This window comes from Schistocerca serialis, chromosome 11 (assembly GCF_023864345.2).
Source record: "Schistocerca serialis cubense isolate TAMUIC-IGC-003099 chromosome 11, iqSchSeri2.2, whole genome shotgun sequence".
NCBI classification, from domain to species: domain Eukaryota; kingdom Metazoa; phylum Arthropoda; class Insecta; order Orthoptera; family Acrididae; genus Schistocerca; species Schistocerca serialis.
In genome coordinates this window covers 177994771-178010624 of record NC_064648.1, presented here as the reverse complement: position 1 = coordinate 178010624, position 15854 = coordinate 177994771, and the positions used below count along the sequence as shown (strand labels likewise).

The window sequence follows — 15854 nt, the reverse complement described above, 5'->3', positions numbered from 1 at the left end:
TGGCAACTATATCATGATCCGAAACAAGTTTCTTTTGACGGGAAAAAAAGTATATCTACTAGCGAAAATCTTATATATCTGAACATTCACAGGTGCAGTGCAGATTAAACAGACAGTTTGGGAGCTAACTAAATAAGCTTGCTTTCTTTTAACAAAAGTGCAGGTGATTCCTAATTTGAAAGAACAGATAGGAAGTGTGAGCAGTGCAAGTTTATCAGTGTGTGCTTAAAATGTTGAACATTTTGCTCTTTGATATTCTTGTTGCAAGAGAAATGTTATGAAGGTTGTGTACAGTCTTATTCACTTTATATACTTGACTTGGATTACATGCTTAGTGCAACACTAGGAAGGCATATTTTAATGTGGGAAATGCAAAGATCTTTTCAAAGGAAAGGGAAATTTGAACAATTTTTCAAAGCAATGGAAAAGGTGAACATTTTTCAAAGTAAAGGATATAGTAAACAGTCTTTTGAAGTAATGGGGAATATTGGACTATTTAGTTAACTCTTATTGAACTTGTGTTACATTTGAAACATAAATGCTGCTCTCAAGCATGTAAACATTCAGTATTGCATCAAGAAGTTCTGCCAAATGAGAGCACTGTGCATGAAATTTAATTTAAATTGGGAGCAGTAATACCAATGGTATTCTACCTCTTGTGCCAGAACCACAATCGTATAAGCACAGTAGTCATTATGGGAAAGCACAAAAAGCCTAAATTCACTATAATCTGATTTAAAGTAGTTGTCATTTGACAGCAAGTGTGACTGCTCCTGCCAAAAATACAGCAATGACAGCTGTATGCTACTGCCATTACGGGCTTTCGCTAACAGCCGTGGCTTGGCATCCATCGCGGATGAAATCATTAAGAAAATATTTTTGAGATGCTTAGAGATCTATACCATAACCTTATTTCAGAATTTTTATTTGATTTTTTAAGCTTAAACACATAGCAAATGTAATGTGGTAAACAACTTTAAATAGACCCATTTCGAAATGAGGTATTTTGGTTATCACCAAAAAAGAAACTTATTTAAAAGGGCTCACTAATTTTTGAGATATGACATCATAAGTTTGCAACTGTATCCCAGATGGGAAAATTTAATCCATTCAAAAGTTAACTTAAAGCTGGCACTAATTAAATTAAAGAACAGATTTTTGACATGTCTAGGAGCACTATAGAAATCTATACCATATGTGAAATTCAGAATTTTCACATGCTTGTTATGAGATAAATGCCGGAGCTAATACGTAGCAGATGCAATGTGATATGAATTTTGTGAAAGATCTGTTGCCTGTCAAGATATTTTGTTAATAAGGGGGGTAGGTGTATTTTAACAAGCTCAATAGTTTTTGAAATATGACGGGGTAAGCACAAAGGTGTTTCTCCAATCCGAAAATGTCACCCATTTCATAAAAAATCATGCCATTTATGAATTTCAGAATTTTCACATGATTTTGGCAAAAGATTTCAAATTGATTTTATATTGGCACAGGGCAGTGTAGCTGCTGCTTACACACAGTACTTTTTGCAGCACTTGACGTTACGTGACAACTAATTTAGATCAGATGCTAAAAAGCAACCGTTTGAACGCCACACCTCGAAAAATAGAAGCTCTCAGCAGTCTGATAAGGCATAGTGAAATATGTTCCGGTTGCTCTTACAAGCTGTGTTATATGAAATCTAATACAAATTGTGTTCTCCCTCGTCCCTCCTCTCCCTTCGACGTGACCGTCCAGGCCGCGAGGTGGTATTCCAGTGCAGAGACGAGGGGCCGCTGAGGGCGCGCGTCCACTGGCTGAGGGCCAACAACCAGCCACTGCCGCCAGGCTCACGGGATGTCAACGGTCGTCTGGAGATGCCGGAGATACAGGTGAGCTCATTTTGAACTGCACCTGTCAGTTTGCTTGTTGTCCTGTTGCACAATTTTGACTTTAAATGATTATCACAATGTACATTTCGTAAAAATCAGCAATAGCGCGTTATGTCATATCAGTCTCTTGCTCTTGTTGTATTTGAATGCAATAGCTGTCATAAAAAAAACTTGTGCTTCTAACACCATTAACACAGGTGTACATAACGAATTTAAAATTTTGTTTGTTACCAAATAGCATCACACGCGACTTACGTGTTACGCCCAATTAACTAATGTGAGCAGTGGTTAACTTCACTGATAGAAAATTCTCACACGAGTAGCACTGTCATTTACTTATTCTGTTTCTTCCCTTCTAGCTTGAACATTCTGGAACATACATATGTGAAGCAATTGGGTACTATCCTTCAACTCCCGGAGCGAGGGCTTATGTCACACTGACGGTTGAACAATGTGAGTATTTACATGAATTGCTTTGTTATAATTCCATTTTTCAGTCCCCATAATCACTTTCGTATTTATCATCTTGACTGGTTTTTACTACATTCAAGCCGCCACCATTTTTCTGAAGGTGATGATTGGATGCAGTTAATATCAGTCTATATGTGAGTGTGTGTGGATGGTGTACACTTATCATGGATGCCTCCAGTTCAGTTATATTGTCAGACCTCATATAAAGTTGTACGGGATGACTGATGACTGACAGACATTTTTGTAGTGGTCAATACTCGTTTTTTTAAATGAGAAAGCAATTTCGTTAAATCGAAAGCATAGTATTTGCATGCCATTTTAGTGCATATTAAGATTTAAAGAAAGTATTCTATGCCAAGTACTGTTTTCAAGCCTTTGTCGGTGCAAATATGCTCATTATTTGGATTCTGGCCTATAGTACTGCACCAGTTTAGTTACCAAACCTGTTGCGAAGAATTATCTTTGTATTGATATACATTAAAAGTTTGTATACAGAAATCAAAACAAATTTTGTAATATTCAACTTTCTTACTTGCTCGAATATTGCAATATAACTCGTTACCATTATCTTCTCCATTACTTTTGAAGGGGAACTTTATCAGTGAGCCCGTAGCTCATAAAGAATTCTTTTTGAAAATAGATATTCCACAACTGCAATGTTTCCATTTTATTTATTTATCTTTTGTTCTTTGCACCTAGGTGTGGGGTCGTGTACCCATTTTCAAACAGTCATTCCTTCCATCAGCGAAGCTGTCGGGCTGACATTAAGCGTTAACAGCAGTCACCTCCCAACTAAAATTGCGCAGGAATGTGAAATAGCCTTACTAGACAGTATATACACCATCTGATCAGAGGTATTTGGACACCTATGTGTTAATATTAATATGGAATGTGTCCACCCTTCACATTTGTGATGGCTTCAACATTGGTGGGGATACTTTCAGTGAGGTGTCTGAATGTCTGTGGAGGAATGGCAGCCTATTCTTCCCCAAGAGCCAAAATGGGAGAGGGTACTGATGTTGGACATCAGATTTGGAGTGGAGTCAAATTTCTAAATTGACCTGGAAGTGTTTCACTGGGTTCAACTCCGGACACTTGGCAGCCTCGTCCATTTCAGGAATGTTGTCGTCCACATACTGTTGCCTCACAGATTCTCCTTTATGACAGGGTGCAGCATCATTCTGATGTTGTTGTTGTTGTGGTCTTCAGTCCTGAGACTGGATTAAACGTGTCCTACCAACTGATCCTTTCTTCCAGTCAAGTTGTGCCACAAATTCCTCTTCCCCTGGTTCTATTCAGTACCTCCTCATTAGTTACGTGATCTACCCATCTAATCTTCAGCATTTTTCTGTTGCACCACATTTTGAAAGCTTCTTCTCTTCCTGTCTAAACTATTTATCGTCCATGTTTCACTTCCATACATGGCTACACTCCATACAAATACTTTCAGAAACGACTTCCTGACACTTAAATCTATATTCAATGTTAACAAATTTCTCTTCTTCAGGAACATTTTCTGATACAATCACTTCTCATCTACAAACTGTTCCTGTACTGTAAAGAGTAGACAATGCTGTAAAATGTATTTTTATCCTTCTGCATTTAGTGGTTTTTTTAAATGCGGTAAAGACACCACACATTAACCACAGTAAACCATCTCCTACATATTTCACTGTTGGTTTTATGTATGGTGCAGGTAATGTTCTCCAGGCATTTGCCAAACCAAAATCCTTCCATCAGATCGCTACAGAGTATAACATGATTCATCACTCCAAATTACTCATTTTCAATCGTGTGCTGTCCAGCGGTGTCGCTCTTTGCTCCCACCTCGAGTGTCACCTAGCATAGTGTACGGAAGTGTGCAGTCGACACACGGCCGTTGTACTGACTAGACTACTGTTAATACTTTTGAACTCACAAGTGATACCTACCAATGATTTTGTGTGAGTTTTTGCAGCTGTTCTCCACAGTGGTCAAAGGCCACTGCTTGTCAGTACATCAGGCCTGTCTAATCTTAGCTGTAGTCGTTCCTTTGTATTTCCACTTCAGAGTCACATCACTGACCATCAACTTTAACAGCTTTGGAGGAACCAAAATGTACGTGACGGATATGTTGCTCAGTTGATATCCGATGAAGAGTTCACATTCAGAATCAGTGAGTTCTCCCAACAGATCCATCAAGGACCGAAATGTACGTGACGGATATGTTGCTCAGTTGAAATCCGATGAAGAATCCACATTCAGAATCGGTGAGCTCTCGCGACAGATCCATTATGATGTTATTCCTTTTGTACTGACAACACAGTACTCATTGCCTCCTTTTATACTGGTGGATCCACCTTTTGTGACATGTAGTGGTCAGTTCTGCATTATGTAGGGGTGTCTGGATCCTCCTGAGCAGTAAGTGTGCAGGTACCTTGGCTGGTGGCAGAAAGAGTCACTTGAAAATGGGTTACAGCTCCAAAATTCGTAGCATTGAGTGAAAGATACACAAATAAAGTAAAAATAATGGAAGTGTTTGCTAAGTAGACTTTAATGGACACTCAAGTTGTTTCATTTTTTGGAAAATTTGTATATAATGAGCCTTTTGAATACACTCGTAGCAATTTCTGATAAATTTTTAAATATCACACTTAAGATCTGTGACTGAAGACTTACAATCTCTGCAGGTAAGTGTCGATATCCGTATCTCAATTGGTTTCTAATACCAATATGAACAATTGTAAAATAAATTATGAACAACATTTTCTGTTCCTTTCACGCAGCCGGCAGGATTACCATTTCTCGAATCCCGAGCTCTCGCATCCGTGACCCTTTTTCCTTTGAAACCTCATCTCCCTCTACCCTCCTCAAGTATGGCGTCTTGCCTCCTTGGCAAGTTGACATCTATGGAGCAGGTATGCTTTGCTTCGCTCCTATATCTGTGTGCAGGAGTAATTTGCATTTTTTTTTTGTTTTTTCCCCCTCCAGAGGTTATCAAACGACATTAAGATTTGGTGTGTAGTCGATCAGGATGTATTGTGATACGTGTAGCTGGAGAGTGAGAGCTCATACGTCGCTCTCAAATTTATAGGATGTTAGTGTATGCATGTACTTCCTGTAGCAACTGCAAGCTGAAATGTATTTCCTAGTAAGCAACTAGACAAAAAATTAGCCACCCCCAGGAGCAGCACACTAGCACCGTATAACACCACCTCTAGCCTCAATAATAGCCTCCGTTTGACTATGTAGGGAATCCGCAGATTTCTTCAGGTAGCCACATACAGTTGAAGCCCAAATGTTGTTCATTGAATTCCGTAGAGTACCAGATTGCAGTAATGTAGACTGCTAGTTTTCACCCACATTCCAAATTGCCCAGATTTTCTGTGGGGCTGGATCAGGTGATTTAGTGGGCAAGTAGAGGTGCCCGAGTGCCAGTCGAACCGTGAACGCACGCGTGCTGCCCTGTGAACACAGCTGTTGTCAGCTTGGACTATGGAAATGTCCAAAATATGCTTGTCATGAAGATGTAGTCAATTGGTTGCTGAAAATGTTGAAATAAACATTCTGGTTCAAGCTTATAGTAACCTGAATGCAGGGACAAGGTCATGGTATGAAAAACATCACAGAACCAATTGTGGCCTGAACTACACTTTACCAGGATGATAATTCTTCTCAAAAATCTGGAGTTCTCATCGAATTAAATTTTACCAGGGAATTCTGTGATTTTAACCTACCATTGAAACTGAATTTTATTTAGTTTTATAAATCACAAATTTTGAAATACTAAATATCTCAAAGTGTGTTAATTATATGAATGTTATTCCAGATAAATTATTGATGATTAAAAACTACAGTTAAATTACTGCTTGTGGCTGGTATATAGCTCAACAGAGAGGAATGAAAAGTCATTATTGTGGTGTGCTGCCCCCCACTCCTACTCCTGCTCACCATTAACTTATCAGGAGCTTCTTGACACCGTCTTTCTCATCTTCCTCCTCACAGTCCGCCTCCATAGTGCAGTGGTAGCGTTACCACCTACCACGCAAGGGGGCCTGGGTTTGATTCCCGGCAGGGGACTGTGTGTTGTGTGTCTTTTCATCAACACTGACACGCAAGTCGCCGAAGTGGCATCCTCTAAAAAGACTTGCAATACTGCAGCCGAACCCCGAAGGGGATATCCTGGCCAATAAATGCCATACGATCATTTCATTTCATTTCCTCCTCACACTTGGAATTCTCAGGTATTTTTTTTCCATGTTTGAGAAGCCACCTTGCTTCCATCCATTGTGGATTAAACGTCTCATTGGTCTGTCAGGGCACTTAACATCTTGCATCATTTGATAAAGAGGCAAAAATCATGACTCAACCAAATTCACTACTAGCCTAGAGTCAGGTGCTGTCCAGTTTGTGTGTTGTTTGGCCCATTGAAGACGTACTGCTACAATGAGCAGTTCCTTTTCTAGAGATATCTGACTCCAAATGTCCACTACATGCAGTTGCCTTTGCAATTGTCACTCAAGAGCTGGTGGATATGGACCTGCATTCACTGTGGCAACAATTCATGTTTGGTTTGAAACCAGTTGTCATTTGTAAGGCATGACATTCGTCCGATCCCTGTCGGTTGGGATCTTTACAACCGCTGTTCTTATGTTGTTATATGGTACACTATTCCCCGTAGTCAGGTTGCACAGTCCGTGTCAGTACGTCACTGAATTGGGCAACTTCATTCGTGACATGGGCATGGTATCTCCAAACATGACAGTTCGTTTCTGCCATTGTGTACCATCTCCACACGTGCGTATCTTCTGCGCTGATTCCGCACAACTGACTGGCGCGCACACCCACACACACACACACACACACACACACACACACACACACACACACTCACCATTACTTCGTGATGTGTTGTCACATGATTTTTTATTACCATTTGTACACTACCTACAGAGTTCCAAAGTGAGTGGTGTGCTCTTTGTATGAGGTGGCTAATATTTTGTTCATTAAGCATGTCAAGAATGTGACTTGCACATCACTGTCTGACATGCTTAAATTTCTTTGCTTTCCCAAAACATATTTTTGTAGTTTCCCTTTTGCAGTTGGCAGTTTAATGCTCTGTTGGTAGTGTGTAAATAATACACGAACACTCCTGGAGGGGGGAAGGGGGAGATAGAAAGTTATGAGAATGAGAGTGGAGTAATACATCTTACACTGTAGGTAATTGAATACCAGTAATGGTGGTTTTATGAGCCTTTGGAAATAACTAAAAAGCTAAGGTAGTTCTAGTGATCTTAATGACATAGATAAAATAAGCAATCTCATCTTTATGATTGTTCCTTACCCATCAGCTATTTGATTATATTTTGTTCACTTATCTCCATTTCATTAACTTTTTAGCCTTTTACTCATAGCTACCTCTGTTTAGAAGTTTTAAGTTATCATTAAGCTAAATTAGTCCATGAGGGATTCTGCTGCTTGCTAAAGAAATATTTCAGTTCTTCTTCACATTGTATATCACATTCTTTGGTGCGAGAGTAGACCTCGTACAGTAGATTCTGTTGTGCTTCTTGCCCTCATTTGTGTAGAGTGATTAATTAGAATCTTGTTTGTCTTTCTCTTTTCGAACGTATGGGCCCTTCCTAAATGGATCCTGGTAAGTGCAGTGTAGTTGCTGCTTTAAGTTTAAAGCAGTTTCATTGTAGTGTTATTCATTATTAACACGGTTTTTTCCTGTTGGTTTTAAACAAATTCGTTGTTTATAAAGTACTTTATGGAACAGGACTCATTGTTTGGTGAAGGGGAGGGAGAAAGCATATGGTGGTGAATTTGTTTATATGTGATTTATTTGTCTTAATTGGAATGAGAGATTGAGAGGTAATGGCTTGCATAGTACATTGTCTGATTTTTGTAGAGATCCTATAACAAACAGTGGCTAAATGTAGTATGAGATTTTCTCGCTGCAGTGGAGTGTGCGCTGATATGAAACTCCCTACCAGATTAAAACTGTGTGCCAGTCCGAGACTCGAACTCGGGTCCTTTGCCTTTCGTGGGAAAGTGCTCTACTGACAGAGCTACCCAAGCACTACTCGCGACCCGTCTTCACAGATTCAATTCTGCCAGTACCTCGTCTCCTACCTTCTAAACTTCACAGAAGCTCTTCTGTGAACCTCACAGAACTATCAATCCTGGAAGAAAGGATATTGCGGAGACACAGCTTAGCCACAGCCTGGGGGATGTTTCCTTGGGACATTTGCATTTCGCAGGCAAGTGCTCTACCACTAGCCCCACTTGCCCGCGAAATGCAAATGTCCCGAGTTCGAGTCTCAGTCTGTCACACAGTTTTAATCTGCCAGGAAGTTTCACATCAGCACACACTCCACTGCAAAGTGAAAATCTCATTATGGAAACATCCCGCTGGCTGTGGCTAAGCCATGTCTCCTCAGTATCTTTTCTTCCAGGAGTGCTAGTTCTGCGAGTTTTGCAAAAGAGCTTCTGTGAAGTTCGGAAGGTAGGAGACGAGGTACTGGCAGAATTGAAGCTGTGAGGACGGGTCGCGAGTCGTGCTTGGGTAGCTCAGTCGGTAGAGAACTTGCCTGTGAAAGGCCCAGCACAGAGTTTTAATCTGCCAGGAAGTTTCGGTAGCTAAATGTATTCTATGTTAAGCCACTTTAAGTGCATGGCAAAGAGTTAAAGTTAATTATACAATGGGACTACAGAAATGCATTTGCAGTATTGTCATCAATGTCATAGAAAAGGGAGTATGTATTTGAAAGTTATGCTGGGGAACACAATTTGAGTTATGGAATGTCATACAAACTTGGAGACTGGTGCATTAAGAACATCCAACTAGATAGATCATTCATAATGGAAAAGATATTAGATATTAAACTATTTGTGGGAATTCTCCAAGGAAGTCGTTACTGTTCACCAGATGTCTAATGTGTACATAGCATTCAATATGTATGTATGAAAATGAGAAACAGTTCCAACTGATAAAAGTATTGACAGCCATAAGTAGTATTTATGTGTGGCCATAGTTGCTTCATAATTACTGAAGATATTTTAAAATCATTTTGTGTACCTGCCAGAAACGACATATTTTTGTCACCAGATGTGTTTCATTTTATTGATATAAAACATTGCCATTAGACTGTAATAAAACATGTTTACAGTGTGGCTTACAAGCTAAATTGTAAATATGTTTCATTACAGACCACTGACAATGTTTTACACCAGTAAAAAAAAGGCTATGATGAGAAAAATACGCACTTTATTATAGTTGGACTGAGGGATGTAAAATACCTCCGTAAATTTTCGTCATGTTGAAAAACACATGTAAGTGTTCTGATGGATAACATCAGAGGCTACCTGAAGTGTTCACTGGTGATGCTTCATATAAGCTAGAGGAAAGTAAGACCGGAGCAAGGTGTGGTATGTTGCATCAGACAAAATTTTTCACGTAACCATATGTTTTAAATGCTTTGTTGTGGAGCTGCATCCATAAAAGCCCCTTATAAGCAATCAAACCTGTTTGTCAAATTTGTTGTTAGTTATCCACAGTTTTGTCAAACAAGAGTACAGATGAACCATCCAAATTTGTCAAATTTAACCTTAGCTTTGGAGCAGCTGTTGCACAGTGTGTATCATGTTGCCAAATGTTGGGACACTAGTGGGCAATATATGAGAACCAGTTCAGGATAGAAATTTTAAATTTTTGAAATCTGCCCTAGGTATCAGACACCTCAAAGCCACAGATAATAATCCAGCAAGCAACTGGCTATTGTTTGACAGATGTGTGTATAAACAGTAAAACTTGTTTGTAAAATTGGCTTTTTGTTCATCAAATTGCTGTCAAACACCTCAACCACAGTGTTATTTGACAAACACATCAAACAAACAACTCACTGCCAAATAATTTTACAAACATGTGAACTTTGATCATCTGTGGGAGCCATAAAACACCAGCGAATCAGTGTCAAGCATGCGGAAGTTTTTGCGGTAAGTGGACTTGTCTGAATGTCTGGCAGTGTGGTTTTGTCCGAATAGGCTGCTGCTGTGTTAAGCTGTGGTCGCTGGGTTCAATTGCACCAATCGTATCTTTGGCAGTGTCACGTCTGTAGCTGTGTTGGAGGGAGGAATTGTCGAAGCAAACTACCAGAAGCCGGTGTCTTAATGTAAAATCATCCTACTGTTATTCATTCAAAATAATTCTGTAATTGTTTCAAGCGACACTTGGTTATACATTTCTCTGACATCATATATAGGGCATTTGAAACGTAATTTATATGCACAAATTTGTACTCCCACACCTACGAAGGTTATAATGTAATTGAATTAATTTCACCGACAGTGGCATCAGTTCATGGGATTAATTTTCTGTTTGTCTCACTCCTCGTATTTACTGATGACATTGGTATTGTATATTGAAAATCACTGTACTCGAGGAGAAGAAGCCCAAATATGGTCTAGTTAATTGGTACTAGAACAGTTACAATTATATTGGAAGATGCTTAGTCATTCTGTCTGTAATCCTCTAGGCCATTTTTTGCAGCCACTAGAAAGTATTACACATCTCAGATCTTGCGAAACTTAATCTTCTCGTGGCATAAAAGTATGGCCAAATAACTTTTGGAAATCCAGCTGGGTACTGTCCTTGTCAACTGCCAATACTTTGACAGGTGAGCAGGCTGTCATTTACAGGGTACAAAACTGAATGAAGTGGCACTGTGGTTAGCTCACTGGACTCGTATTCGAGAGGATGATGATTAAAATCTCTGACCAGACGTCCAGATTTAGAATTTTGTGGATTTGAGGCCCGCCAGTTGTGCAAAACACCGTTTCTGGTGTAGTGAAAAGCGTTTTAGTACGTTATTTGTGGAAAATACATGTTATAGCTGCATATGCATCACAACATCTCAGCATGATGTGGAGAGTGGAAGTGCTTGCCACACGAAAACATAAGTAAATACAAAAAGAATTTTTTCTTGCAAAAAAAATGGTGTTTTGCATAACTGGCGGACCTCAAATCCAAAAAATTTTAACTGCAAACACGGCCAATACAAGGAACTGCAAATCACAAAGATGGGTAGTCCAGATTTAGGTCTTCTGCGACTTCCCTAAATCTATCCAGCCAAATGCCAGGATGTTTCCTTTGAAAACATGCAGCCGATTTCGTTCCACGTCCTTTTGTAATCCGAGCCCATGCACTGTCTCTAATGACTGCACTGTGTTAAATTCTAATCACCCTTCCTCCCTGCTTTGAAAACGGTTGGATGTTCATCTGTCAGAATATTGGCAGTTGTCGAGGACATTACCTGTAAGTTACTTCATCATATCAAACCATTATTTAATTATCTCTAAATGCTTTTAGCGCTCCAGGATGTTGGTCGGAGCCCCTGGAAAGTGTTACAGTTCTGAAATCGTAACAATAGTGCTTTAAGTGTGAAAATGTGGCTGACACAAGTGACCTGGCACTTCGTGCACTAATGATAGCAGAAATGGTCTGGTGATTGTGTTTACATGCATTTTAAAGATTTAGCATTTTACAGTTTTATAATATGTACACACAACAAGCTGTGCACTGCATAGATCAACTTTATTTATAACTGCTATAAAGATTTTACACATCATAGGTGTATCATTTGTTGTGGATGAGCACACTATATCAAACAATGGAAACTCCGGGTAGAAATATCTTTACTTACTGTAAAGATGACACACTATGTTAGAAACAGGCACAATTAAAAGACACCTACACATAAGCTTTCGGCATCAGCCTACGTCAGATAAGAGTAACACACACCATTCATTCATACGAGCAAGCACACCTTACGCACACATGACCACCAACTCCAACAGCTCGAGCCAGTATTAGATTCTGGCCTGAGCTGTTGGAGTTGGCGGTCATGTGTGCACGAAGTATGCTTGCTCGTGTGAATGAATGGTGTGTTTTTCTTTTCTGACGTAGGCTGAGACTGAAAGCTTGCATGCAGTGTCTTTTAATCGCGCTTGTCTGCAATTTAGTGTGTTATCTTTATGGTAAGTAGCAATCTATATTTTCCTATTGTTGAGCACACTGTATGCCTTTGAAGGTCAGCTGCATGCCCAAATACCAGTCTGGCAAGTAAAAACTTTTCAAGTGTGGCAGATGGTGTTCAACAGTATTTCCTTTATCAAATAGTGTTCTACTGATTGCCAAAATGTTTGACCGAGCTGACTCATTTCAGTGCAAAACCTCTGACTGTGTTCTCGTTTGCAGTGGACCTGCCCGTAACACGCCCAGCGTACACCTGCCAACCGTACGAAGCCACCTGTGCCAACCTCGACTGCATTCCCAAGGAGAAGGTCTGCGACGGAAACTTTGACTGTGTGGATGGCTCGGACGAGATGCGGTGCAGTAAGTATGGTTTTCTTCATTTTGAATTTTTGCTGTAAGACTTCAAGCTACCTTAAGTCCTTAAATCAAAAAGCTGTCCAGAGCTAATGGATTTGCTCTTATATTGGGTCTGTATCCAATGTGCCTTCACTTCCATCTGACTTTATTCACAAGATCGAAAGAATTTTCATGCGGAGCAGTTTTTGACAGTATCGGAAAACCTGCAGAACTGCTGAGCTGCTACTGTAGAATTTCAGAGGATGTTTTTTGGGTCATCAATCTACTGACTGCTTTGATGCAGCCCACCACGATCCTCACTGATTGTGCAGAGAACCGCCTTATTTCTTATCTTATCAGTCCACTTATTTTTGGAATCCTCTTATACCATCATATCTCGAACACTTTGATTTTCATGTTTTCTGGTAATCTATGGTTCATTCCCTAGAATTCTGAGCTGCAAATCTACATTTTCAGAAATTTCTTTCTCAAGTGGAGTCCAGTGTTTGATACTCTTTTTGGCAAGGAATGTCATCTTTGATTGTGCTGGTCTCCTTTTACCATCCTCCTTGCTGTGTTCATTGTCATGTGTAAGTTCGCTTCCAAGTTAGCAGAATTCCTTCGCTTCATCTACTTCGTGATCCCCGGTAGCAGCATTCAGATTATAACTATTTTCATTTCTGCTAATCCTCTTTACTTTTGTTTTTAAAAAGATTAATTGTGCTCAAATATGTAAAGTCCTGTGGATGCTAAACTATTCAAAATCCAGCTCGTTTCTGGAGAAAACAGTTATGTTAAACTGAGCTCATTCTCTTTCTCCACAGGATGAGGAAGTTGACAAAGCTCAGCAGTCATGCAAAAAGCACGTTTGCTTGGTATGTTACCCTAGACGGCAAGTCTTCATAGGAAACAAAGAATATCAGCCTTGCACCACAGAAATTGTGGATTACAATTACTGTTTATGAAATGTAAATTATTTACAAATCTTCAGGATATGCCTGCAGATGGATGATGCGTAGTACCCAGACCCATTTAAAGATCAGATAATCACGCATCTTTTATTGAAGAGAGTGTTCTATGCCTTTGCCACTCTGCTTCTGATATTTTCCTTCCTTCGACCTTACTGTGTTATCTTACTTACTAGATAGGAACAAAGATGAGGTGACTTGCCGAACGAAAGCGCTGGCAGGTCGATAGACACACAAACATACACACAAAATTCAAGCTTTCGCAACAAACTGTTGCCTCATCAGGAAAGAGGGAAGGAGAGGGGAAGACGAAAGGAAAACGAAAACCCACTTCCTTTCGTGTGTGTATGTTTAAGTCACCTCATCTTTGTTTTTATATATAATTTTTCCCACGTGGAATGTTTCCTTCTATTATATTACTAGATGGGAAAATGGATTCACTTATTCCACTGCTGTGTTGTTCCCAATTTTAGGGCTATGGAAGTCATTATTCTCCTTTGTGCAACTCTGTGTCTTAGCTCAGTCCTGTTATGCTTTAGTGATATAGTGCTAAATTCGTTTCCATCATTTTAGTAAATCTGACCCAAAACTGATTACAATGAAATTTATTGAGCATTTGATCTCGTCTACTGTGTTAAAGAGATAGCATTCCTGTCATCTCGCAAACTAGAACACATTGGTGTAACACAAAATAATGACACTGTCGACCCATCCTTTATTGTCACGATACAGCGGCACGTGATCAGATCTCGTGGCGCCTGTACAGTGGTTGGAAACAGTGTACTGATGAACATGAAATTGTGTGTAGGTGCCCACGGATGTGAGCCCAACGAATTCCAATGTGACAACAAAAGGTGTGTGCTCAAGACGTGGCGCTGTGACTCAGACGACGACTGTGGCGACGGCTCTGACGAGCAGAACTGTGCAACTAATCCGCCAGGTGAGTCCTGCTACCATATTGTAAGTTTAATATTTCTGTTTGATAGATATTTGGAGATAAAACAGTCTCTACAAGGCTGTAATCATTGGCGTTGATTTTGATATTCTGTTTAATGTCAGTGTTAAAAGTGCAGTCCCTGCAAAGGTTCGTACGTGCACAGGAAAAAGCTGAGACAAATAAGTGTTCGCTTTTGAATCTGGAAGATAGCTGGATGCTTGTAGTTATGGCCTTGCTGTATATCTTTACCATCTGTTTGGATTACATAAGGGCATGTACTTGAGGTCAGCAGTTTGTCAAGGTCTCTCGATAATGCTTTCGCTGTTTGTATTTTCCTTTTCCTTTTGAAATCACTGTTGCATTGTAGCTATTGACAAGTGATTTTGCACTTAACATACACATTTCAGCATTATTACAGTACAATTTACAAAATGAAAAGTCATAGAGACTAAACTATTAGTAGGGTTAGTAGGGGTATCTTACTCCCGCAGTATTTTCATACAAATAATGGGTCTTATACTAATATATTTCCAGGGGCAGATGTGGACTCTGACCACAATCTATTGGTTATGACCTGTAGATTAAAACTGAAGAAACTGCAAAAAGGTGGGAATTTAAGGAGATGGGACCTGGATAAACTGAAAGAACCAGAGGTTGTACAGAGTTTCAGGGAGAGCATAAGGGAACAATTGACAGGAATGGGGGAAAGAAATACAGTAGAAGAAGAATGGGTAGCTTTGAGGGATGAAGTAGCGAAGGCAGCAGAGGATCAAGTAGGTAAAAAGACGAGGGCTAGTAGAAATCCTTGGGTAACAGAAGAAATATTGAATTTAATTGATGAATGGAGAAAATATAAAGATGCAGTAAATGAAGCAGGCAAAAAGGAATACAAACGTCTCAAAAATGAGATCGACAGGAAGTGCAAAATGGCTAAGCAGGGATGGCTAGAGGACAAATGTAAGGATGTAGAGGCCTATCTCACTAGGGGTAAGATAGATACTGCCTACAGGAAAATTAAAGAGACCTTTGGAGATAAGAGAACAACTTGTATGAATATCAAGAGCTCAGATGGAAACCCAGTTCTAAGCAAAGAAGGGAAAGCAGAAAGGTGGAAGGAGTATATAGAGGGTCTATACAAGGGCGATGTACTTGAGGACAATATTATGGAAATGGAAGAGGATGTAGATGAAAATGAAATGGGAGATATGATACTGCGTGAAGAGTTTGACAGAGCACTGAAAGACCTGAGT

At 39.7% G+C, this 15854-nt stretch overlaps 1 protein-coding gene across 1 annotated transcript in view; it reads left to right on the top strand.

The window, feature by feature from the left end:
- The window catches only part of LOC126427231 (basement membrane-specific heparan sulfate proteoglycan core protein), a 792772-nt gene that overhangs the window by 541532 nt on the left and 235386 nt on the right, over positions 1–15854 (top strand). The window contains exons 26-29 of the mRNA XM_050089468.1: positions 1741–1874; positions 2234–2327; positions 12586–12723; positions 14476–14607. Of these exons, the coding sequence (XP_049945425.1) occupies positions 1741–1874; positions 2234–2327; positions 12586–12723; positions 14476–14607 (498 nt within the window). The remainder of the gene's footprint in view (positions 1–1740; positions 1875–2233; positions 2328–12585; positions 12724–14475; positions 14608–15854) is intronic.